Raw genomic sequence first — 27090 nt, forward strand, 5'->3', positions numbered from 1 at the left:
AGTTTTTGCTAAGTACAAAGTGCGCGAGAACAAGCCCTACATCTAGAGATTAAGAGGGTTCGTGCATACATGAGCGTATGATCTTATTCAATTTATTAGTTAAAAATAATTGTTATTTTGTCAAAGAGTGATCTTGTCATTTTTTCTTATTGGGGTTGCATTATCTGGCAACTATTTTGTAAGTTAGCGATTATTCTCTCACAGGTTGATATCCTAATAAAGTTAATCAATCCTTTTGTTGTATTTCGTTATGGCTTGTAAGTTGCGATTGAGTTGTGGAATTTGTACTTCAAAGTTGTTTGTGGTTGATCCTCTCATAAATATGAATAGCAAAAGACTTTTGCTTTTTTTTTTTTTGGCTTAACATAATATGTGAAAATATCTTATTTGTTACTAAAGGTTACTTGGCTGTTATGAGTTGTTGTCATCTATTCTATGACATTAAACATGGCAACAATCGGATTATAAAAGGATTACTATAATCAAAGAAGTGGAATAAAAATTTCATCCATAAAGCTACATTTTGTGATATTTTGAGGTTAAGTTTGGAATAACGAGCAGAAAAAGGCAAGTTTAAAAAATGTCTCTGCAGCCAGCAACACAAATTCATGGATGGGCACGCCAAAGCATCATTCATTTTGTCTTAAACTCTTAATTGGACTTTCTTTTTTCCCTTCGGTCTCACTGCACAAATTTTCCTTTGTTAGTGTCTTTAGATTACCATTTCCGAACTCATTTGCTTGTACAAAACGAGACTAATTTTGTATTAACATTAAGGGATAATATCAGAAACCTCCCCTAAGGTTTCTCTGAATATTACCTAGCACTTCTAAAGTTTTAAAAATATCACTTATCTTCTTTACTTTTGTTATTTGTATAACAAAATTTTTTAAAAATCCTAAACTACCATTTCACTTGCTAAAATAAACATATTCCTAGACCATTTTGTTCATTTCAAGAAAACCATCATCTAAAAAACAATTTCTTGTAGCACTATCACACCATAATGCTGTATCCCATAAAAATATAAATTTGAAAAATAAAAATGATATCTAAAAAGAAATACACTTGCACCAATTTAACTGTATATGCTCAAAATCGATTTCTTATGAACTTTATAATTTTTTTCAACATCTTCTCAACTCTTGTCCAAACCATTAAATTGTACCAATCATTATAAAAATTAACTCAAAATAAGAATATAAATCATATCCCACTTTATTGCAATCACAAAAAATAAAAGATAGACAAAATTCAATTCGTTATAATTTACAAATAAAATATTGCATAGTCATCCAAAAAAAGAGTAAGAGAAAACGACGAAAAAAAAAGGAAAAGAGATGAAAGTGACTTTCGTTTCTTTTTTTTTTTTTTAAATTTTTGAACTCCATTTATTTAATATGTGAATTATGTGTCAAGTGAGGGTTATTATAGTCTTTTTTACAATTATTAGGGGAGGTAAGTGATATTTTAAAAACTTTAGAAGTATCAAGTGATATTAGGAGGAACCTCAAGGGAGGTTTCTGATATTATCGCTAACATTTTTAATAATATCGGTGGGGTCGAAGCTCCTGTCCGTTGGAGTTCAAGTGCAAAAACATTGGGCCTGTAATTTGAAATTGAACTGATGAATTGAAACTAAAGCAAAAAACTAAAGCAAAAGTTGTTGTGACAATTATTATTACTACTTAGTATTGCTTTCTAAAAATTTCCCATCTGGGCTGTTTTGTGTGAAGGGCCAAGGAAAAAGGAGAAAGAGACTATTATATAACTACAATAGTTTTTTTTTTTTTTTGAAATGGAAAAGGGGAAAAGGTGGAAAGAAGTTGGTGGAAGCAGGCAAGATTTCCCCCCCCCCCCCTTTTCTTGATTTCTTTAATTTGGTATTGGTAGATGCAAAAAAAAAAAAAGAAGAAGAAGAAATAAATACCCATTTTGTTTTTGTTTTTTGTCTTCTTTTTTTTTTTGAAAATTTGTTTTTTGTCTTCTTGAATGAGTTATATTGGCATAAATTTTTCAAAATTCTAAATAGGTGACATTTATAAATAAGATTAATTTTAGCTTGGCTACGTATACACTCTATGCCAAAAAAAAAAAAAATTCAAATAAAAAGAATTCGTTATAAATGATCGAATCGAATAAACTATGACTAATTTGCTATACGCATTTCATGAAAAAAAATTTCCAAATAAATAGGATTTGTTGTGGATGATTGAATTGAATAAATTATAACTAATCTTCTATACACACGGACTAATTATACACACTCTGTGCAAAGAAATTTCCAAATAAATAGGATTGTTATTGATGATTAGATTAAATTTGATTAAATTACAACTAATTAATTCAAATAAATTAAATCTAATGGTAGATCATAATGATTAAACATAAGTAGCAGGGAGGGAGGAATAGTTAGTAAAAAATGGTATAGTAGGTGTTGGTGGTTGTTTTATGGTGGTGGGATGTGGGATCTTGAAAACGCCCTCCTCAACCTTCTTTCCCCTCTCCTCTGGCCCCTGCAACCCTTCCCTTCTTCTTCTTCTTATTCTTCTTCTTCTTCTTCTTCCTCCTCCTCTCTCTCTCTCTGCAAACGCTGCTTTTTCTTTAATAATTCTGTTTCTTATACTCAGAAGCTACGAAATGTGCTGCCTTTGGATCAAATTCAAAGAAGACCACTAAGCTACTCAACTCCGAAGCTACTTCTGCAACTACTACTTCTCTCCATTGCCTCCTGGCTCCGGAGCAGTGAAAACGGCGCACTAATTTTGTTTTTCATTTTTTTTCCATCTGCGATGGTAGTAAAAGCACTACAATCGAAGAAGAGTTGAGTTGAGTTGAGTTGAGTTGGGATGTCTGGTGGTTGATTGGGAATGCTGGAGAGATTTTGGTAATTTTTTTTTGGGAACAATGTGGAACCCGATTTTGTGCTGTCGCTGCCGATACCATTGTCGCCATTATCAACCTCGAGATCTGCATTTTTATTAATTCAGAAGCTGTCGCGGCGGCTGGCCTTCGCTACCACCACCGCTCCGCCATCGCCGCTGCCGCTGCCGCTGCTGCTGCTAGGGCTTTTTTTTTTTATAGATTAAATTTTGGAGTTTTAAAAAATCTGGTTCTGCTGTGGCTGCAGCATTGCGCATTGCTGATAATAATTCCGACTGGACTGCCTTTCGACCTCTCTTTCTCCATGACAACCACCAAACGTGCTTATAAGCTACGTATCCTTGTTTTTTTGGTTCGAATTTTGTTCATTTCTGTAAACTAAAAAAAGAAAGATTTTAAATGATGCAAAATGTCCCGGGATTTGGTTTGATCCTGTCAATGGATCAAAATGAGCAATTTTTTTTTAAAAGATTCTTCAGATCTAATTTTTTTGAACTCAGACTGTAGCCTGTACAGTAATCCTTGACTCTCAGCATCAACTATCTAGAGGAATTTGTAGCTCATTCGCAGAGTGTCAACTGTCTCAAGATTGGGAGGAAATCCTCCAGGGTTCTGGTCACCGGAGGAGAAGATCACAAGGTTAATCTCTGGGCCATCGGCAAGCCCAATGCCGTTCTGGTGTGTTCCCTTTTTCCTTTTTCTTCCCCCAGTTATTTTTCCGCCATTTATGCTGCTACTGCATTTGCATTTTCAAAAATTGTCTGGTTTCAGTAGCTTATTCAGTAAAGACTATTTGGTGTGACTGTCTTCTGCATTTTGTTCACAGTTTTAATCTCCTAGACTGATTTTTCATTGAAAAGTCACGGTGTTTACCCTAATATTTGAATTTTGCACTCATTTATGGTCCTCATGTGACTACGGTTGTATGCCCTATGGGCCTTGTTTTTTAATAGTCATCTTTTGCCCTTTCAAAATGAGGTGGTTCTTAACTGGATGTCAGGGAATCGTTCAACCGAAATGGGCTTGGTTCATTTCATAGTTTAAAAAAAAAAAAGTAATTTTTTTTAATAAAAAAAACTCTTTTATTTTGATTTGATTTTAATTCATGGTTGTTGTCTAGAGCTTGTCTGGCCATTCAAGCGGAATAGATTCTGTTAGCTTTGATTCTTCAGAAGTGTTGGTAGCTGCTGGAGCTGCTAGTGGTACTATCAAGCTTTGGGATTTGGAGGAGGCCAAGAGTATGCTTCTGTTAATCTCCTATTTACATTTTTATTTTTTTTAAATCCTGGAGTTTAACTGCACACGGTTTATAACGATGTGTTTTTCTTTTAGTTGTTCGCACCCTCACTGGTCATCGATCAAACTGCATTTCTTTGGACTTTCATCCCTTTGGGGAGTTCTTTGCGTCTGGCTCCTTGGACACCAATTTAAAGATATGGGATATCAGAAGGAAAGGATGTATACACACTTACAAGGGGCACACTCGAGGTGTCAATGCCATCCGGTTTACACCAGATGGTCGTTGGGTTGTCTCTGGTGGAGAGGACAACACTGTGAAGGTGCAATCTCTTTCTTTACTTCTTTTATCCTGCCTTCTGTGGCTGTTTCTGACTTCCTAATCTTATAAGATAACAAGAGATACTTGGGCCTGTTGTTTGACCCTGAATTTGACTTTTTTTTGAAGTATCGTAGAAGTTGAAGTCTCTTAGAAGAGAGAAACCTTTTTAAAACCACAGATTATCAAAGAAGAAAAGTCATGCATGTAATGATGTTCTTTGCACAGCATCCATTTTTTACCTTGATCACAAGCCAGCGACTTTAAATTCTGTGGCTTGTTGGATGCTGTAACATTAGAAGTTGCATTGTTTTGAGTTCTTTAATTTTCATGTAATATCTGCAACCAATGTACGCCCATTTTTTTACCTTGATCACGAGCCACCAACTTTAAGTTCTTTGGTTTGCTACATGCTGTAACATTAGAAGTTGCTTCTTTTTTTTGGGTTCTTGAATGTTTATGTAATATTTCCAATGGATGTACATATCAGTTGTAATCTTGACATTTCAAAGTACTCTTCTCTTATAAATTTTGTGGAATCCTTTGCTAGTATTAGCTTTCCGATTCTTAACTGGGTTTTCATAGTCTTTATGCAAGTACAAATGCAGAGTTTATTCTGCGGGTCTTCACATTTAGACACATGCATCAAACAGATGTTAACTTGCCTGTTCTGACTTTTTCTTGTTCTTCTCGGTAAAAATATTGACGTTTCAGCTGTGGGATTTAACAGCGGGAAAGCTGTTGCATGATTTTAAGTGTCATGATGGCCAGATTCAGTGCATTGATTTTCATCCCCATGAGTTCCTGCTGGCAACAGGTCAGAAAAGAACTGTAATGGAGTCACTTTATCATTTTCCAATTGTTGTACATAATTATGGGCTTCATGTATTGGCAGTCTTATTTACGTATTGACTACATCTTTACCTGAGTGAGGAGCGTCTACTAGTATAGTAATAATTATGCAGAGCTTCTCTTATTTACTAACTTATCGTTCCTCTTCACGTTGCTGCTAAGCCCACTTAAGTATGAGTAGATTGGTCTTCTTTGCAGTCAGCCTTTTGGCTTGGCTTATGGTTCTTTTGTTTTGGCTTTATCAAAATTGATGAGTACAGTAGTATGGATGATGCATGACACTTGTACTTTGGCTTGGTTGTTAGTGTTGTTTGAAGCTCAAGAATGCACATGAATGCACTTAAAATATTACTAAATGCTTAGTGATAGAGCCAAACATTAGTAACTGAAAGGAGAATTAAGGAATGGGCACCTAATCAGTAGTAGAACATACATGATGCAGCATCAAGAATCGAATTTGCTGTAGAACGTGTTGAAAATTTAAGAATAGCTGAAGAAGTGAGATTGAAAGAAGAAAGAAGAGGAGAGAAGGAAAGAGAATGAGAGAATTTGACAATTTTCTATTACATTTTGATTCTGCAACAAACCATTGTTCATTCCAAAAAAATCATCCACAAATATAGGACATACATATACATGTTAATATTCATAACCAGGCAAACCCATTCACTTATTGAATTCTGAAAAATATGGGAAGCCAAGTTGGACTTGGACATAAGCAGTTACTGTTGGGTGTTGGCTGCCAAAATTGAGGTTATACCCAAAGTTTGACTTCACTCCGCAACAAGTCAGAATCTAACACTCTCTAATTGGATGAACATTAATTTTTTTTGCCTGTGATGCTGACCTACTTATGCTTGCTGCTTACATTAGATAAATGCCTTTTAACCTAAAACTTTAGTAGAATATTATAGCTGATGAGAATGATAAAAGGTATCCTAAAATACATCATCAGAAATAGCTATAACGCCCTGAAATATTTAATTTTCTGGAATTTGCTCGATTCCCTTATAATTGCCTATTCATCCTGCATCTCCATGTCTCAGATATTGAAAATGGAGAGGGCAAATATTGAAGGGAAGAAACTAATGTGTGAAAACTGATAATCTGAGATGCATTGCAGAGAATTGATCTACCAGAAGTTTGAAGGGTTAATTTTTTGCTGCAAGATGGTCTTGTTGCAGTTCAGTTGTCTTCAAAAAATTATAATACTTGTTGTGCGATCATCATAATATTGCCAAAGAACTCTATTCTCGGATGGTAATGCTAAAAACTATGACAATTAAAGCAACTCAATACTTGCTGATTTAGTTTAAATTTTAATCCAATCTGTATTTGAAAATACACTGTATCACATCTCCTTAGGCTGGGATTAGGTGAAGGGTGAGTGGGATTTTTGGGCAGTATTTCGAGTCAGTATTTCGAGTCAATTTTGTAACCATGCAAAACTGGTGGCTGGTTAAGTGGTACAAAATGTAAGTTTAAATCTTTGTTCAAATGCTGTTAAATTGTTGTTAATGAAAGTAAGTCATGTTATGCACGGAATGGAGTTTCATTCTATGGACTTTGAAGATAAATAGAATTTTCCATTTGAAGCAATTACTGGTTATTCTTAGGATTCTTTCGTGAGTTTGTAGAGTTTCGATTTATTGTTACAAATGCACACCCTTGGAGGTTTTGTGCAAACTTCTAGTATCTTTGCCTAACTTAGAGTTCTTCACTTTCTCTTGTTCTGTTTACAGGTTCAGCTGACAAAACTGTGAAATTTTGGGATCTTGAAACGTTTGAACTGATAGGCTCTTCTGGGCCTGAGGTAATTGTCCTTTTGTGTAGTTGTTTTATTTTCACCATTTTTTTAGTTCTGTCTTCTTCATACAATGTCTTCACAGTTGCTTTGCTATCTTGAATCAAAGTTGTATCATCTTTGTGATTTGCTAATGTCTTGTACTCATCAATTATGTACAAATGCAGACCACAGGAGTGCGTTGCATGACTTTTAATCCTGATGGTAAAACGCTTCTCTGTGGGCTGCACGAGAGCTTGAAGGTAGGTTCTTATGTTTAGAGGTTTTGCCATATAATTGTATAGCTCCTTGTTTTATCCAGCTGATCATTCCTTCCATTTAGGTTTACTCTTGGGAACCAATCCGCTGTCATGATACAGTCGACGTAGGGTGGTCAAGATTGTCTGACCTTAGTATTGATGAAGGAAAGCTTCTTGGATGTTCATATAACCAGAGTTGTGTCGGCGTATGGGTTGTAGACATCTCTGTAAGTGCATTTTTGTCTTTTTGTTGAGTGTTTATAATGCCTTTTATCCGTATGTGCATGTATATGCATTTCTTTTTCTTTGTTATTGCTGCCCAAACTTTCAGAGTGACTTGAACTTGCCAACGTTTCTTTTTTATTCCAGCGAATTGAGCCTTATGCGATGGGAAGCACAACTCTGTTAAATGGCCAATCAGAAATGAAATCCGGTTCAAGTGGGAATCTGTCTGTGCCTGTTGAGGATATTGCTAAAGCCAGTTTGGGCAGGCTGTCCATTTCACAAAATTCAGATTCAGTAAAAGAAGCTAAATCTTCTGGTCGGCTTTCCACATCGCAAAACTCAGACCTCAACAAGGAATCTAAACCTCTTTCATGTATGTCCTCATTAGTTTTATTATTGCTTTATTTTGATATTGTTGTTTTGGAAGCTACTTATTGACTTCCCTGAATTCCTTTCTAAGCTCCTGGTTGAATGTCTTCTTCTCGTGTTCAATTTAGTGAACTGTTGCTTATTATACCTATGTCCAGCTTTTTAAATTTTTTGTTTCGACTTTTTTTTGGGTAATCTGCTGGATGAAGCTACTGGAACTGTACCTGGTACTCCTCACAGGGTAAATCTTGGTGCTGGTCAAAAAGTTGCTCCAATTGGTAATGCAGTTGTTCCCAATGTAGCAGCCCCAAAGAGAAATGCTGTAAAAGTCCAGCCAGTGGCTACCACTTCAATCATCAACAGGTCAGACGTGATACCTGTGGTTGTCCCACGAAATAATTTGAGGTTCGAACAGGCAGCAGAATCAAGGAAAGAGGGAATCATTGCAAGAACAATGCCATTATCCTTGCAATCAAGAGGATCTTCTAATATCAGAGATGAAATTGAGAGGCCAATTGCTTCTCCAAAGCCTGAAAGTCAGGTTGCAAAGGCAGCTGATTTGAGTGGACTTACAGAAAGGAAGACTATTCCTGCAGGTAAGAGCTTAAACTTTGGTATTGTTGATATTGAGAGGAATAGTGAAGAATGATAAATATATGGTTGCCTGAAATTCTGAAATTCTGAAATTTATAAGTACTTAGTAATCACCAGATGCTAGCATGATGTTGTATGTACTTGCGAAGTTCACTTGCTCCCTTGTTGACATATCTGCGCTTTTAATGCTCATGAATTAGCTAGTACGTTTTTTATTATTAAAGAATTCAGATAGGAGGAGACTTTTCAACTAGTTTTCTCCCTATCAAATGGACCGAAGGATACCTTTTGTTCATATTTTTTTCACTTTAATCATGTTCCAAAATATCAGAGACTTGTATTCGGCTGTTTTCTGGACTAGATTTATTCTTGTATATTATTGTTTATTTATTTAGAGTTGTCAATCAAGATCCATTATCTGAGCACAAGAATTCTAGGTGCACATGTTGCTTTAGCCATGCTGGCTGTCTCTTTTCTCTTTTTCCTTGATGTAATTTCAGAGTTATATGCTTCTTTAAGGGCATAAATGCATTGCTTTATTTAGCAAATGGAATTTTCGTAGAGTTGTCTAACTCTCAACCTTGGCCTTCTGAATTTGTTGTGTAAACTAGTGTTATCCTGTTTGCATGACAAGTTAATCACTCAAATTTGCACTCATTGGACTCTTATATATTTATTTATCGTACAGTAATTGGCTGAGTGTCATGGTGAAGGCGTTAATTGTGTATATACCAAGGTTCTGATGCACTTAAACTGGTCAATGTCTTTTCTTGTTTCTGTCAATGAAGTTTGATCAGGGTTTCTATTTTTGGTTCGTTTGCATATTTTGTTGTAGAAACTTGGCAACCTTTGCTGTTCTACTAGAGAACTTGTTGATGCATGTTGTTCATGATACTGGAATACGTTTTACCATTTATATTAATGCGGGGAGTTATTTTTTGCAAGTTCTTCTCTTTGATTGTCGTTGTTGTCCATGTTAGATGGCTTCGATGACTTGAAAATGATTAATGGGTAAAGAATGTGGATGCTTCATTCTTGTCTAATTTGAATCTCTCATTTGAGAAAAGCAAGATTGCATTTTGGTGAATGGTGAAAATTTACTATTCATTCATTTCTCCTTTATGGTGCTTTAATGAATCTGTAGGACAGGTTACAGCATGCAACCATGCTTTTCATGCTTCTCAAAAATAGGGGTGGTAGACTGAAGCAACAACTTTCTAGGACCAACTAATATGCAAGAAGTTCCATAACTTCAACCTGTCCTTCCTCCTGCCTTTACCTTTAAAGAGTAGAGAGCTCTCATGACTCTTTATCTCATATTCTCAGGCTCATTTTGGCACAGTTTTGTTGATCATAATCTCCTTTTCTGCGCCTCCTCATTTCCTTTACATTTCCCTTTGTAAAACAGTATTTTACCTGTACGGGGTGTTAGATAGCCGAAGAATGTGCCAGATCCATCAATTTCCCGTCCATTACTGTTGTAGCCCTGATGCAGTTGATATGAAGTGGATATAAGGGTCCAATTGGAAACTAGAATTAGGATAGTAAATTCTTCTCAGGATATGCTCCAGTGCTAAATTCTCCATTTCAATCAACAGAAAACATTGTCAGGGCAAGTCCTAAGAAAAGGACCAGGAGCTTCAACTGGAGAATTTCTGTTGTCTTCAATTATATTATTGATGTTCTAAACTTCATTGGTTTGATCTTTTCTTGGTTTTCTTATTTGGTTGTTCCTCCTCATGGTTTTGGTTGGTATTATTGATGTTCAACTGTTTGTTTTCTCTTGATGGCAGATGAAACTCGTGGTCCAAATGTTAATAGAGAATCAAATATGAGTGAAGGTAAAAGAGCAGGTATAACCTAGTTCTTAGGTGGTTTGCGTGATCGATCTGTTGTACACTTGATAATTTGCTGAACAAATTACTCAGGAAGAACACGTTCGCTGGTTGCCAACTGGGAGAGGAGAGAGAGAGTAACTTATAGTGACGGTCTTGCCACCAGCAATATTCCTGTGACAATTCATGCCATAAACACTCGAACAACTAGTGTGGTATACCTGCATTTGCCTTATTTTCATCTCTTTACATACAGAAGATATAATAATTGTTAATTTTGTTTTGGCTATGAGTTATAATGAATCACTTGATTCACTGACTCATAGCATTTCATTCTGAGTAGTTCATGGTCATCTCTTTGGAACCTATTCAAATGTTGACTGTGAAGCTACTTATCTTTGTTTAGTTTCTTCTTTTAGATCAGAGAGACTGTCAAAATAGTTCAAGAGGTATAAGGATGCCTGACATTTGAATAAGTTTTTAATTTGCTTTTAACTTTTTTTAGGGAATCGGGATATGTGACAATTTATAAGGGTGTATTCTACTTTTTTTTTGGTTGTTGTTGTGGACAGGGATGTCAAATATTTTGGTACTTTTAAATGTTCAACTTTAAGTATCAATGTCTACAAAAATTCAGTTAATATCACTGATTTTCAATTACTGGTGTTATTTTGAAGCTTTACTTCTATTAAAATGTATTATCTTTGTGGTTGATAGCATGTAGAGTAAATATTGCTTCATCTTGAATCTAACCTTTGGCGTATTCCACTCTTTTGACACTTGAAAATTTGCAATATGAACAGGGAGGCCAGACTTTAACACCTGAAAGTGAGATGGTTTCTACTAGTGAAGAGGATGTTATTGCTGACTTGATGAAACATCATGACGAATTTGTTGGCTCAATGCATTCACGTTTAATTAAATTGCAGGTGATTGGCACGTTCTCATTTTAAAGTTTTTTGGTTAAATACTTTCAGGGTTTCTGCCATCAAATGTGTTGCCTGGTTAAATACTTTCAGGGTTTCTAGAGTAAAATGCATGATTGGTATACTCTTCAAAAATGTACTTATTTTTTGGGGAAGAGGGGGGTGGGGAGAGTGTTATTGATGTAACTAAGTAGTTCAGGTGGAGGAAATACTACGCATAATTCAAGATATGGTATTGCATTTTACTCTAGAAAAATGCATTGAGTCCTACCAGGGTTGCAGATGCCTAGAAGTATTTCCTTTTGGAATTCCTTGAAATCACTAGAATAAAATGAAAATTTTGGAAAGGGAACGAATCTTCTGTTTAATGAAGACGTTTAAGAATTATGGTTAGTAGTTTAAGGCCATTCCTCTGGCTAGTTTGTGTCAACAGCAGCACTTCAGTAAACAACTCAGCTTGCAAATGGTTGTCAACTTGGCTATTTTACATCATAAATGTATCCTTGTGGTCAAATAATGCACTTGAATTTGAGGTATTTTTTCTTTTCTGCCTACTATCTCTATTGATAGTAGCAGTAATTAAGCACTTTCTTCCTCATGATTCTATCCTGCCCCAATTCTTGGAAACCTCTTACTGGTCCAAAACTTAGATGTGATGCAACCAGTCTACTTTTTAATGTTGGATTTGAGGTCACCCTTTGTACTAATGAATTTGTTTGTCTGTCAGTAACTTCTTATTCTCTTCTATTATTCCTGTAGATTCTGTATTAGTTTGAATCCTTTTTTTCTAATTACTTGCGCAAATATGCCGACTGGAGGCTTTTGAGTGGTTTACTTTTTTGAATTGTTGTCAGATGATCCATAACCACTGGCAAAGGCATGATGTTAAAGGTGCCCTTAGTGCAATGGAGAAGATGGGCGATCACGGAGTAAGTTGCATCTTTCTCTTTTATATATATGTTAGAAGCAGTTCCATGGTGCAGTGCCCTTTGTAATATAGCCATTGCCTTGTGGTGCATTTTGTAGGTCATTGCTGATGTAATAAGCCTTGTGACAGAAAAAGCTGATATTGTAACATTAGATATCTGCACCTGTCTCCTGCCACTTCTCAATGGGCTTCTTGAAAGTGAGATGGACAGGTAAAGATGTTTAAGCAGCAGTCTCTGGCTTCTCTTATAGTCTAAGCCTATTACAAATCGGAATTTTGTTGGATTTACAAGACATTTGACATACATCTAAGCTGGTTGCTAAAATAACAGTGAAGTCAGTCACACTGTTTCTTAGTTATTTAAATTGAGAAAAAGATGATTCTACCTGGATATTTCTTCATATAGGTGTGTTTTTAGTTAAAAATTATCATTTTTGTTCCATTAGTATCTTTCTCTTACCAGCCCAATTGGAATTTTGTTGGATCTATGATACACATCTGGAATAGATCTAACCTGTTTGCTAACAGTACAGTGAAGTCAGTCACCTGATTTCATAATAAAGTAAATTGAAAAAAAATAATGATGATTTGGCCTTGACATCTCTTTGTATAGGTGCATGTTAGTTAAAAGTTATCATTTCTGTTCCATTAATATCTTTTTCTTACCAGCCCACTTTCCATTTGCCAACTTTTGCACGCTGTGAGCTTTAATCTAAACTTTTGCTAGCTGAGAATTGGCAATAGAAACTTCTGTGTTAAATTTCCTTTTTGTTAGATGGGTAGCTATGAAAGAAACTGAGGTACAAGATCTATTTAACTGGCTTGCCCTGGACTTTGAGAAGGCAGGTTTTATTAATGAACTTCTTACGTCGTGACAATGTAATATAGAAACAGTTAATTGAATTTTTACGTGGTGACGGATAAATAGAAACTCTTTTGAGTTAAACTTTTCACATGGTGATATTTATCTATCTTGCTCAGATCTAATTGCACAGATTTTTCTTACAACAAAAGGTAATTTGCTGTATAAAGGTTTTCCATGAACTGTTTGAATGGATGCCTTTATTGGTTTGACATGCTTGTAAATGTGAATTGTTTCCAGCTGATTACTTATTCTGTTCTCTTGGCATGTGATACATATTATTCTGCAGGCATCAAAATATCTCATTGGAGATGCTTCTGAAGCTGGTCAGAGTATTTGGGTCAGTAATATATTCTTCTATATCAGCACCTTCATCCGTAGGAGTGGATATTGAGGCAGAGCAAAGGTGTGATTCAATATCTCAAAGCATCTCTTATTATCCGTATTATCTGAAGTCTCCTAATTCTGAGACTCTTGTTGTTTTGGTGCAAAAGGTTGGAACGCTGCAATACATGCTTTGTTGAGCTTGAAAAGGTTAAGCGTTGCTTGCCTGTACTTTGCAGGTGATTGTTCTCTCCCTAAATTGCTGCTCTCAATGTACGCACATGATGATTTCTTTGTTGCTTATTTGTTTTGGGGTTTTCCAGAAGAGGTGGTTCAATTGCCAAGTCGGCACACGAGTTAAATCTAGCACTTCAAGAAGTTTCATGAGGAAAGTGTGTATTGATTGAGTAGTTTAGTTGCAAATATTGGATTGACACCTAACATGTTTCTCCAAGAAGACTGTGGGACTTGATCGCAGTCGTGCCAAGTGGAGGCTGCTAATTCATTCATTTAACTCAAGGTTGAAAGCTGAGTGAGAAATGGCCTTTTGCTTTCATCTGCTTGAACAGATACTGCGCCCCATCAACTTTACCTGGTGGAGAATGCTTAGGTCTAATTCTTAGCTAACCCAATATCATGAAATGCTAATATTTAGTTGTAGGCTTATTGGGTAAATCATGTATTGCTGTAATGTAGTTAGGTACTAGCAAATAGATGCGCGCTGGGGAGATGTAATAGAAGCTTGTATGTGCCATTTACACATCAGATATGGCTTTTTGGTGTCTGTGTGTCGAAAAGCTTAGTATAACTGTATGTCTGTATTGCCTCCTGACATTCTTATGATTTGAATTACCACTACTTTCAATTGTCAAATGATATGGAAAGAGATGGAAGAATTTTTAAAGTGACCTTTTACCATTTTATGATCCACAATGAATTGAAAGGTCTTTTTTTTTTTTTTTTTTCTACATGATGTAATCGCCCAAAAATTGCTCATTTGCTAACGAGTTTGCAACCCTAATCCGAAACTTAATGTTTTGTTTGGTTTGTTGTACTAGTTCTAGGTGATCAATATCACTTCAAAACTTTGGGTTTTCGTTTTAGAAGTAATAACAGTACTTTACTACCAGGCAGTACTATCTGTAATAGTAATAGTAGTAAATTGAGCGGATGGACTCAAGCTTAGCCACCTGTGGACTTGGTTCGCCATACTGGCCGGCTCTGTCGATGCATAACCTGAACAGCCTTCTTGGTATGATACCGACGCTCGAAATGCTGTTGCATATGTTTCGGGTATGACTCGTCGTAATTCGGTCAATATGGATTGAGACAACTCTGACTCGGTGCATGTCGATGACACTCAAAATGCCGTTGCATCTGTTTCGGATATGACTCGCCGTAATTCGGCCAATATGGATTGAGGCAACTCTGACTCAATGCATGTCAATGACAACTCCATGATATTTTGGTGCATGTGTTTCGGATGACTCACCGTAATTTAACCAATATGGATCGAGACAACTCTGACTCGGTGCATGTCGACTACACTTGAAATTCTGTTGCATCTGTCTCGGATATGACTCACTGTAATTTGGCTAATATGGATTGAGATAACTCTGACTCATTGCATGTCAGCGAAAACTCCCTGATACTCGATGATATGAATCAGAGACGAAGCATATAAAGTTTAGAAGACAAATTTGCAGCGAAAGTGTGTAGTTTTCCCCCCAATTGTGATATTAAACAAGACAAGTGAAGCAATGTTTGGCCTCTAGTTGTTTTCTTAGAAGGATGATCATGAAATTTTTTTGCACAACTTGAGTGATGGGTTATGTATTTGGTAATAAAATTTCATCTTGATGACCACCAAATGAAGAGGTGGTGGTAGGTAGGAAAGGAAGGTGGAAACGGGGGTAAGAAATGAGTTGCAATACAAAGAATAAAAGAAGGTGCCCTTTGTACTAAAATCATGGCTACAGTAGCATCAATTTATTTATCCAATTAGTGAGTATATATATCATAATGCAGGTAATGTAGGTATTTAGCAATCTAATTTGATAATTGTGCTTGTTATGGTATTTTTTAATTTTTGATAATTTTTCAGAATTTTTGTAAACTCTTACGTGATTTGTAACCAATATACCATGATCGATGTAAAACAACTATAACTGTGACCTCAATGACGAACCATGCCTATGGACACTCGTGAAGGGTGGTGAGTTGCGTGGGAGTAGGGCAGTTATCTTTTTTTTCTTCCTGATAAAACATCCATATTTTACACATACATTTGCACCCAAACCTATACCATGGGAAAAGGGACCAGGCCAACGAGGCCATTTAGAACCCAAAGGGGACTAAACCACCTCTGAATCAAACGGATGTATTAATGCACTGATGGACTTGAGAAAACAAGATATCCAATAACACTCCAAAAGACACTTAAAGGCCCTCCTGGTGGCTGCTGGACCAATCTCTAGTGTTTAGAGGAGTTACTTAAGGAGGCGATAATAGTAGTACATTAAGTGGTTGGACTCAAGCTCCCACAAAAACAAGAAAAAAAAAAGAAAGAGAAATAAACGGAGCCACCGGTGGGCACTCGTGCTGGAGCCAAGAGGGAGGGAGGGAAGGCAGGGGGTTGGCTCTTTCACTCCAAAATCGCCCCGTTGTCACCTTTAAAGACTTGTATCTATTTGGGAGCAAACTTTTTGGGAAATAAGTTGGGATTTTCTTAAAGATCTAACTGAATGTTTCTACTTTAGCAAGCAACCTGTGTCCGTGATATATTTAGATTCTCTTTGATAATTCAATTCAATATTTAAATTTAATGGATTCAGATCTTAACATATTCAAATCGTTTGATAATAAAAAAATGAACATCTGAATTAATTAAGTGGCACTGAATTTTCTAGAAAAACCTTGTTTCCAAAATTAAGTGATAAGCTATTCACTTATCACTGAATGTGATATGCACTCAAATGTATTAGATTTAATACTTAACAATTCAATAATTTAATGAATTCAAATTTTAGATTTTAAATTTCAGTTTTATCAAGCGCACCCTTAGTTAATTTAGTGAATATGGATAAAAAATTACATCATTAAATAGATCAAAACAATTTATTCTGCAATTTTGTTTGAGATAAGTTTATGCGTATTGGAAAGGATAGTGCTTTGCCAAAACTTTTTAAATAGTTATAATGAAATGTTCAAAATAAAGTTGAACAAGGTTCGAGTAAATGAAAGTCATCTATTGACAAAAACTATACAAGTCATCAATAAGTTATGAACAAATTAACCTAATAACAACAATGTCCGATGAGAAACATATTATTCCTCCCTAATTAAGAAGACAAAGAACATCTGAGGCACAGGAAACCCAAAAAGAGAAAGAAAACAAATAAGAAAAGAACACACACACACACACACACAAAACTGTTAGGGTATCAGGTCAATTATTTGAAAAGGAAAAAGACCAACAATTTAATAGAAAACAATATCTAGCACGAACGATGAACAACACACAAGAATTAACGTGGTTCGGCTTAATCACCAAGCCTACATCCACGGAGAGAAAAATTTGTTCTTACTATGAGAGAAAAAAACATCACAAGATTACAACTTGATTCCCAAGCCCCAACTCTTGTATAACCCTCTTACCCACTAAGAACTCTCTCACTCCTTTCTTGTGTGTCTTTATAGTATACTAACTTACCTATTTATAAAGAACATTACTGCTAAAAAATTAAATAATAATTGGAAACCAATATTATTTCCTAAACTCATATAGAGTAGGAAATAGCATCTAGCTAAATAGGGTTTTACTTGACTACTACTTCAAGTAATTAAAATCAATTAGAAAACTAGTTACTTCCTACACCAAATAGGAATCTTGATTAAAAGAAATTAAACCAATTTCCTAACAAATCTCCACCTTAGCGAATATTTCTTTTAACAAACATAGCAAACCATCTAAAAAACTCCATTTGCCTTTTCCCACTGAGTACCTTGGTGCCTATTTACACACTCGAATCAAGACGGTTTTGTTTTCAACTGATTCAATCGGCAAATAAACGTGTATAGCTAACCAAGTCCAACATCTAGTTGACTCGTGAGAGGGACCTCAATTCACCCTCTCCTAGAGCAGGACTTTTCCTCTCACCACCATTTATAATTTGAGAGTATTCCTGGATCCCTATCTGTGACGCCCCGCTTCTCCCAAGGGCGAACCCTAGGGTATCGGCGGGACGCCTGCCTAGCTCGCGTCAGGATTCAAAATTTCAAAACAATAAAACTAGATAAACCCAAAAGTATACTATTCACAATATATCCAATGCCAAAAGAGTTTTATTTATATTCCCAACAGCAGCTATTCAAACCACCATATTACATTATAATAATAAGCAACAGAAAGTGGACCCTAAGGTGGGTCCTTATACAAACCACCAAAACAAAGGGAACATCTTAGTTGACCAACTATTACAAACTAAGCCTCGCTATACTAGTGCTAGTGCCAAAAGTTTCCCCGTGTCGGCCCCTGTTAAGAAAAAACAAAGGAAAGGGGTAATTTAGAAGTTTAGTAAGTTTAGTAAGTAAACAGGGGTAAACACGTAAATTTCACATTAAAATAAACGATTATGTCACAAAATGTCAAATCAACAGATATAAGTAACAACACAAGTAAGGATACAGGTTGGCTCCAAAGCCAAGTCGTTCGCCAGGCGTGACCTCCTGCCGACACTCCGTCGACCACATATAAGGGTCCGTAGAACTCCACTTGTACTCCCACCTAACACCTTATCACCCTCACTGGCCAGTCACCTCACAAACTTGCTCGAATGAACGAAATCACAAACTTGAGCTTGAGTCACAAGCTCGGGTCACAAACTTGGTTCACAACTTGAACCTACGAACTTGGTGATCTCAAGGCTAGGTTGGACTAGCTTCGACCAAGCTCCAGCTGGCTTGAATAGTCCGTCTAGGTCTTGAGATCGGGCCCATATCTTCATCATATTTCACAAATTCACGAAAGTCACCCCGAGCTCCAAGCTCAAGGGGTTCAGCACCAAAATAATTCATGTATACACATCTCATGAAAAAATATAGGTACAAACTAGGGTTTAGATCGAGTGTGATAACGTACACTCTCGCCTAAATCCCCCTTTTTTTTCACATCAAAACACAATAGCAGTTTATACACATAAACGGCCTGAATACTTACTCCAAAGGTACGTATAGCAAAAATGCAAGGATCACATCACGTATACAGCTAGTAGGCCCCATCGGCACCGTCTAGCCCGTCACCGTCTGAAATAGAAGATTGCATCACAATATATCACAAACGGCTACTAACAGGCATAACTCAAGTAAAACGGTAAAATTGGCACATGCAAGTGCGGAAACGGCACACAGAAATGGAGACGGACACGGAAACGGAAAAGGCCAGATTTGCCATTCCAAACCGTTTTGATCAAAAGTTAGGCTAGGAAGGTCGGATAAAGGTGGGTGAGACACCGTTTTGAAGCTACAAGGAAGGGCTACAACTTTTATTTAGACATCTCAACCCAGATCTGAATGAAAGCAGGTCGAAATCATGGAAAACAGTACCAGAAGTTTGCATTTTAGGATGACAGACAGGGTCTGTTTGCTGGACCATAACTCCCAGCTCACAAATCCAAATCAAGAAATTCCAAAGGCGTTAGAAAGCTATGTCATAAGGCTAAAATTTTTATGTTTTGGTTAAAACCTGAATCAATACAGAGCATGGGGAAAAAGGGTTCAAAGTTCCTGTCAAAACTGTCCAAATTCGAAGGCAGTTCTGACAACCGATCTTGTTTTGGTCATAACTGAAGTTACGGAACTCGGATTTGGATGCACTTTATACCGTTTCGAAGCTAAGACCAAGATATACATTTCTTATGAAGGGGTCAACACCCAGTTCGCACGTTATCAAAATGTACAGAGTATGGTCAGAAGCAAAATTAAAAAATGTAACACAATCCAGTGTACAAAATAGGTGCAAGTGTTTTGGCTATAACTCGGGTTACACTGATCCGTTTAATCTGAAATTTTGCAGGCATATTCAAGACTTAAGAGGCTACAACTTTTATGTTTTGAGAAACTTCTGAATCAGCACGCAGCATAAAGAAAAATGGAACTCAAGTTCGGATTTGTGGGCTGCCCTGTTTTTCCAGATTTACCGGTTTTGTACGTCGCAAACGCATGGTCTATCTCTATGCTTCTTATACCAGTTTTCTAACCAATTTTATACCAAATAATCATACATATACCAGATCCTAAAAGACCTACTAATGGTTCGAAACTTCCCCTCTAAGTCACTACAAAATTGCCCAAAAACTAACCATAATCCCTAACTTAACTTTATTTGCATCACCAAACTTAATCTAACCACCTACTCACCAAACCCTAACTAACTAAACATTAGCCAAGCTAAACGAACCTAAGGAAGCCTAGGATTTCTTAACCTAAATCAGTTTTTTTTTTTTTCCATTCACTCACCAAACCAATGAAACCAAACATCAAACACAACCTCTACAAGTTCAATAACACAAGATTAGAGCTAACTAAAATGTTTAGCAAGAAACCCTAATTAAGGTTCATATGGCCAAACATCAAGGCCCCAAATTTCACCAAATTAATTCATAAAAACCAATGTTTTGAAAATCGGGCCGGACCGGCCGGTTCGCGGTTCACCATGGCACTGGTCCGGTTCAATGCCATAGTTGACTTTGTCAGAAAATCGGTCAAGAACCGGTCGAACCGTAAATATCGCAATTGAAACGGTTTTCAACCTTCCTCTTTTTTTTTTTTTTTTTTTTTTTTTTTTTTTTTTTTTTGCAAAATGCAGCTATCAAAATTCGAACTCAAGACCTCTGTAATAGAAGACCAATGTATTAACCGTTGCACCATCACATTTTATTAGTTTTTTTTTGATAACTTATTTATATTAAGCAAATACTCATATTTCTTTTTTCCATTTTTCTTACAAAATCTCATTCTCTCATGGCTCTTTTTTTTTTTAATTTTCAACTATCTCTATTCTCTTTTTTTTTGTCACTCCCTTTTTAATCAAACCTCTTTATTTTTAATTTATTGATGTTTTCTTCCATCTTTTAATTTTGTTTTTGTCCATTAAATTGAAAAAATTTTAAAAAGAATTATTTTTTTAACCCAAATTATTTAATGCTACAACCACTTACTTTTATCTCATTTTTTGTTTCTTATCAAGTTTGCATTTCTATTTTCGATTTTCTTGACTTCCTTCGAACTCCAAACTTTCTTTTTTAAATTTCAATCTCTAAAACGTAAATTAAAATTTAAGTTCATAATATCTAAATTCTCATAGACGTGAATTTTGTATAATTTCAAAATATTGTGATACTTTTGGGTTGGATTTAGATATAATTGAAATTGAGATGAAATTTATTTGTTTTAACTTATAATTTAAAAAATTTATTTTTAAAAAATCCAAATTATTAAAAAATAATAAACCTTTCATCATATAAAGTATTAAATTAATCCATTATATGTCTTATTTTGTACATATATATATTTATATAAATAATTTTTGAAAAAATTCATTGAACCGAGGTTGAACCGGTCCGACTGGTTGAATCTCGATCCTTTCACTTCACCGGTTCAATTAACGGTCCGGTTTTTAAAACATTGATAAAAACAAGTGGGAAACATAAGAGACACCATAATCAATCATAACTAACATCCTTTACCACAATAACCACTAGTTCTTGAATCATTAACCAACTTAAACCTTCAACTAGACTTTCTTACCTAAAGATAATGTATGTATGATGGCTAATGACCTTAAGCCAACTCCAAGGTGGATTCTTTATGCTTCAAGATGAAGATTTATGGAAGAATTTTGGTTGAACTTTGCAAACTTTCCCTTGGTTTTTCTTCTTCTCCCTCACGGCTCACTCTCTCTTTCACTCTCTTGTTTTGCTTTGTTTTGTCTTACTAATAAATTGGTTATGTCTCTTGTGACTAATATGTGGTGTAAGACCACTTAGGAAAGATATTTCTTATGGCTAACCAATCACATAAAAGTACCTTATTTGCTTCTTAACCCTTGCACTTCAACTTAGCTTTTGTTCCACTCTTGCCCTTAAACATTTGATAATCTTTCAATTAACTCCATAGGTTATAACTTAATCTAATCTAAAACACTTAATCACACTTAATTATTTCACTAATCACTCTCCTATATTAATCACCTATACTTAAACATACTTTATCTCACATAAAAGCAATTAAACAATAACCTTTTTGTCAAGGGTAAAATTAGGGTTTAATCCTAACTTAAAACTTCTAATAAATCATAACACTAGAGGTTTTACTCATTTAGGGTTTCTAAGCTTCTTAAACTTATTTAACCTATATAAATTAGATCAAATCCTATACTTACCTGTACTAAAACACACACTAGCATAACTAACTTTAATCACCACTCGAACTTATGATTAATACAAAAACTAGGGTTTCAATACTAACCCCAACTTAGAATTTTCGAATTAGTCCCAAAACCTAATGTTACCGCACAAATAATAAATATAACCTAATATCAAACTTAAGAACTGACCGGGGTCTCACAACCTCCCCCACTTAGAATAATTTCGTCCTCGAAATTGATACCTTTGTTCGTGAACCATAATTACAATTAAACACTTGCGGCGCGCCGATAAGAAAGGGCGTACCTTCGATGCCCGCCGAAGGGTCTAACACCTCTTGTTGACCCATTGCATATACTCTAACTGGGTTTTTGGGTCAATTTTTCCCTGTATTTGACGGCTTAGCTGTGTCCCTTCAGTCGGCGGTTTAAGTCTCTCTTTTTGCATCTTAGGGCATTGGGCAATCAGATGCTCTGTACTACCACATTTATAGCATTTTCGGATCGAACTGTTCTTCCAACAGTTTTCGTCGGTGTGATTGGCCCCGCAGAAACCACAGGTTGGCCTAGATCCTGCAGTCGATACTCCACGCTGAACACCCCTCTGGGACCCTTGCCCTACTCGACCTCTCTCAAAATTACCCTGGTCTAGGGTTCCTGCGGGCCGGGGACCATCCGTTCCTCGACTCCTCTTAAAAGGTGGCTCACTTCTTGAACTCTGTCCGGTCGCAAAATTGCTCGAATCGGGTTGCCTTCTTTTCCGATCATGAAAGGCTTTTACCTGTCCCCTAACTGTCTCAATCTGCTGTGCTTTTTCTAGCGCCTGACTAAACGTGTCCAACTGAGCAGCTGCTAGTGCCTCCTAGATTTCCACATTCAAGCCTTGGATAAAGCGGCGAATTCGCTTTTGCTCCGTTAGCACCAGTTCCGGAGCGAAGCGAGAGAGTTTTGTAAATTGGGTTTCATACTCCACCACACTGGATGCCCCTTAGCGCAGGCGGATAAAATCATCCTCACGTCTCTCTTGTACAATGGGAGGTAAATATTTTTCATTAAATTCTCGTGTAAAGTTAACCCACGTCCAGGGGGTCTGTTCCCGCTCCCAATTGGCTCTAATCACATTCCACCAGGTTCAGGCGGCCCTTTCAAACTGAAAAACAGCAAAAGATATCTGCCGCTCATCCAAATACCTAAGCGCGGCAAATATATCTAACATATAGTCCATCCAACCCTCTGCTAGGTCAGGATTATGTCCACCTATAAACTTGGGAGGTGCAAATTTTTGGAACCGTTCTAAAGCACGGTCCTCTCCTTCGTGATTGCCTGGATTATTTCCAGGGTTTCCTGTAGTATTCCCATAACCCTGACCCTGTTGGTCAACCATACGTTCTAACAGGTCAGCCATCCAGCAGCTACTTGATCTGGCTCATATTCATGTTCCCTTTCAAGGTTTCGTCCTCGCCCTCTACCTCTACCTCGAGTACCGGAGGCCATTTAGGTGCAAAAGTCTATAAATCCAAACATAACGTGTGCTTATTGTTCAAATTAGAAACAAAATAAAAACACAAAGCAAATGCACAAAAGGCACGCAAAGGATAAGTGCAAAAGATGATACTCAAATATACACATTTATTTACAAAGCCACACCAAAAGATATACAAGTTATCTGACATCCAGTCGGTACAAAACCCTTTAAATACATGAGCATTTGAGCTCCAAAAATCTAGTTAGCCAGCAGATAACTAAAGAACCAGCTATACTGGTTAGAACAAAAGCATATCAGATGGGCAAAAGAGAATCCAAATAACGGCCCTACGCGCCTTCCTTAGGGCCCCAATCCCCAACGGAACCTAGAGTATTTATCTCACCTATCTGCTTTGGGCTGGTAGCTCGTGGTGGTGCTTCCGCGGCCATATCTAGTAGGACATTGCAGTCCATCGTAATACTCCGGGCCCTCTACCTAAACTGCCTCTTTATAGAGAAGAGGTGCTGGTGTGTGTCTCGGAGGCCCCGCTCCAAGTCCCCGGCAACGGCGCCAAAAGTTGACAGGTGTCGAGCCTGTGCAATAATAAATACATACTCGAGAAAAATATAGATTTTGTATATAGCGGTGAGTAGGGTCGAATCCACAGGGACTGGGGATAATTCGTTTCTTCTAGAGTTCAAAGTATTGGGGGATTTTTGGATTAAATGCTAACTAAATAAATTAAATGCAGAAAATAAATAAAAGAAATAATTATTGGAGAAACTCTAGCCAATGGTACACTTCAGAAATGGTTCATGTACTGATCATCGATTCACAGATAATTCCACATTTATTAATAGATTAGTTATAGTTGTCATGTACGCGATAAACAACCAACCCTTTCTTAATTTATCGATAGTTAAGGTACGACCGTTAACTATTTCTCTAACCCAAAAACAACTCTAGGTACGACCGTAGGATTTAATTTCTAGATTGCATTAAGAATTAGAAAGGCCCAATCCTAACTAACAAACACGCTAAGAGGGTTTGTTTAAGTTAGATCGTATGTTTCCCTGACATAAACCCAATTACGCCAGTTGCTACTGAGATAGAGATAACGAACAATTACGGATTCAATTACCCCTAACTAGCAAATAGCCTACATGAATAATTAAATATTGCGCATCTATTCAATCATACACGATAGCTATAACAACAATTTAAAGCAGAAAACATACGAATACCAATAAATGGAGGAAGCAGTTAAAATAAATTACGATCTCACAGTAATTGCAGAACCAAATCTTCAGTTGTCCCTTGACTAGAAATAAGAGTCTAGTTCTCCATTAATGGAGAACCAACCTATTCGAAGCTTACAATTGCTGTCTCCCAAATTCCGTCCAAAGAAGAAAAGTAAAAAGACCCCCTGAAATAAAAACCAAAGCAATTCCCCTTTTCAAGGTCGGCCAAAGGAGACAAAAGTGGCCACCAAGTCTAGTGCCCTCACGTCTCTTATTGTTTCCTGCCCGAAGTCAAACAGGAGCCCTGGCCAAGTAGCAATCCCGCGGGATCCGGCCTCTTTCTTCCTCTTCAAAGTCGGCTGGCCTTTTGTAGCCTTTTCTCCCTTCAATTTCGGTCAAAGCAATATTGGAAGACAATTGCAATGGTCCCCACTTTCCAAGGTCAACAACCGTGGCTTTTTCCTTAGTTTCCTAATGGAAATCTACCACCAAATAGAACTAGTTTCCTAAATAGCAAAATAAACCACAAAAGAAAGTATTTCAAGTTTCCTAATTCAACCATAAGACTAATAATTAGAATTCAAGTCTTCCAAATCTTCCTCTAAAGCTGCCCAGAGTTTGAATCGAACTTGGAAATCGATCCCGAACGTGCCACTATCAATTAATTGGAAGATTGCCCCTTTTTGTCACGTTTTTCTCTTTTTCCTACAATTTAGCACCATTAACCAAATATAAGTATAATCCATCAATTAACGCAATATTTGGCTGAAATCAAGGGAAGAATAATTATATATTTAGCGACAAATAATGATCTATCACTCATATTCATGTTCCCTTTCAAGGTTTCGTCCTCGCCCTCTACCTCTACCTCGAGTACCGGAGGCCATTTAGGTGCAAAAGTCTATAAATCCAAACATAACGTGTGCTTATTGTTCAAACTAGAAACAAAATAAAAACACAAAGCAAATGCACAAAAGGCACGCAAAGGATAAGTGCAAAAGATGATACTCAAATATACACATTTATTTACAAAGCCACACCAAAAGATATAGAAGTTATCTGACATCCAGTCGGTACAAAACCCTTTAAATACATGAGCATTTGAGCTCAAAAAATCTAGTTAGCTAGCAGATAACTAAAGAACCAGCTATACTGGTTAGAACAAAAGCATATCAGATGGGCAAAAGAGAATCCAAATAACGGCCCTACGCGCCTCCCTTAGGGCCCCAATCCCCAACGGAACCTAGAGTATCTACCTCGCCTATCTGCTTTGGGCTGGTAGCTCGTGGTGCTGCCTCCGCGGCCATATCTAGTAGGACCTTGCAGTCCATCCTAATACTCCAGGCCCTCTACCTAAGCTGCCTCTTTATAGAGAAGAGGTGCTGGTGTGTGTCTCGGAGGCCCCGCTCCAAGTCCTGAACACGCATAGCTTGCCCGTGAGCAATCTCTCGAGCCTCCTCTAACTGTCGAGCCAAGCGATCGCAAGCCTCCCTTAGGCGGCATCGCTCGTTGTCCACTGCCAAGACGACCTCATCAGGGTAGCCGTACGTATAGTAACACTGGCAGGGTCGGTGAAACACCTAACCAAAGGGGGAATACAAAATGTAGGGCTCTCCAAATCTCTTCCGATATCGAATCACCCGCTTACGTCACACCCGATCCTCTGGGCCCCTCGCACTCGGAGGTCTCGATCCCGGTCCCACACTGCTGGATCTCGCACCATTAGAACTGCCCGGATCCATACCTACAAATATTAATTCGTTAGTTCACCGGCATTTCAGCTTAAAATATATTATTCATTTTAAAAAAATCAAATATGCCTAGTGTGAGGACCCGAAATTTTTTTATTTTATTTTATCGAATATTAATAGGTTGTTTAAATATTTGTTTACTCATTTTTCTCCAAATTATTTATTTCGATCATTTAAAATCCATTTATATGGAACGACGCCTCTTTTATATTTTTAAAAGCGTTTTGTTGGAAAAATTCACTTTTCGAAAACTCGTTTAGTTAGGAACAACGAGTGCACGTTTTTCGAGATTATATTTGAATCGAGAGTGTATTAATATTGGAGAATTAAGAACGATCAATAATAGATTAAGAAAGGTTAATTGAGAAATTATTACTCAATTCACGTGAGGACTCGTAAAATTATTATTTTTTAAACCCCTAATTTTGGCTCAATTAATTATCTATTTGGATTTTTGCCCCGAATATTATTTTCTATCCTTATTAGACCTAAATATATGGTTTTATAGCTTCGTTATATTTTTAAAGTGTCTCGTTTCAAAAAATTATTTTCTTAGAAGCTTGTTTAGTGAAAAAGTGAAAACGTGTCTGAAAACTTTAGCCAATTAGGAGTACAATAAGCTAAAAAATTTAAGACATATACAATGGTCGTAAAATAGGCAATTTTAGGTTTAAATATTGAAGTGATAGTTAGTGGTAAGATCGTTATAAGAATTTCTCAAAGGTTTCAATTTTTATTGCGCCTAAATTAGAAATACGTGTTTCACGTGCGCGCTTAATTGAGGGACTTTGGACAATTATTTTGGGACAATTAAG

The 27090-nt window shown here is 36.7% G+C and overlaps 1 protein-coding gene across 3 annotated transcripts; it reads left to right on the plus strand.

Annotated features, from left to right (window-relative positions):
• The first annotated feature begins 2419 nt into the window (after positions 1-2419).
• On the plus strand, positions 2420-14300 carry LOC113716913 (katanin p80 WD40 repeat-containing subunit B1 homolog KTN80.3). Of its 3 annotated transcripts, none has more exons than XM_072070617.1 (18): positions 2420-3218; positions 3431-3561; positions 4004-4121; positions 4216-4442; positions 5153-5255; positions 7033-7103; positions 7262-7336; positions 7417-7560; positions 7703-7931; positions 8137-8523; positions 10315-10362; positions 10450-10571; positions 11160-11285; positions 12137-12211; positions 12309-12421; positions 13362-13478; positions 13567-13635; positions 13720-14300. In XM_072070617.1, the coding sequence occupies exons 1-18, from the start codon at positions 3188-3190 to the stop codon at positions 13781-13783; spliced, it is 2250 nt and encodes a 749-aa protein (XP_071926718.1). In that variant the 5' UTR covers positions 2420-3187; the 3' UTR covers positions 13784-14300. The 3 variants fall into 3 exon arrangements, with proteins under 3 accessions (XP_071926718.1, XP_027097268.1, XP_027097269.1); XM_027241467.2 differs by having other exon boundaries at positions 2421-3218; positions 10315-10374; XM_027241468.2 differs by having other exon boundaries at positions 2421-3561; positions 4006-4121; positions 10315-10374.
• The last annotated feature ends 12790 nt before the right edge of the window (positions 14301-27090 follow it).

The sequence above is a fragment of the Coffea arabica genome, chromosome 11c (assembly GCF_036785885.1).
Source record: "Coffea arabica cultivar ET-39 chromosome 11c, Coffea Arabica ET-39 HiFi, whole genome shotgun sequence".
Taxonomy (NCBI): domain Eukaryota; kingdom Viridiplantae; phylum Streptophyta; class Magnoliopsida; order Gentianales; family Rubiaceae; genus Coffea; species Coffea arabica.

Excerpts from the sequence above, each read along its gene's own strand:
- LOC113716913 (XM_027241467.2), top strand. The coding sequence starts at position 3,188 with ATGACAACCACCAAACGTGCTTATAAGCTAC. Across the intron at positions 3,562-4,003 it reads GCAAGCCCAATGCCGTTCTG|AGCTTGTCTGGCCATTCAAG; the intron begins GTGTGTTCCCTT and ends GTTGTTGTCTAG. Across the intron at positions 7,104-7,261 it reads TAGGCTCTTCTGGGCCTGAG|ACCACAGGAGTGCGTTGCAT; the intron begins GTAATTGTCCTT and ends GTACAAATGCAG.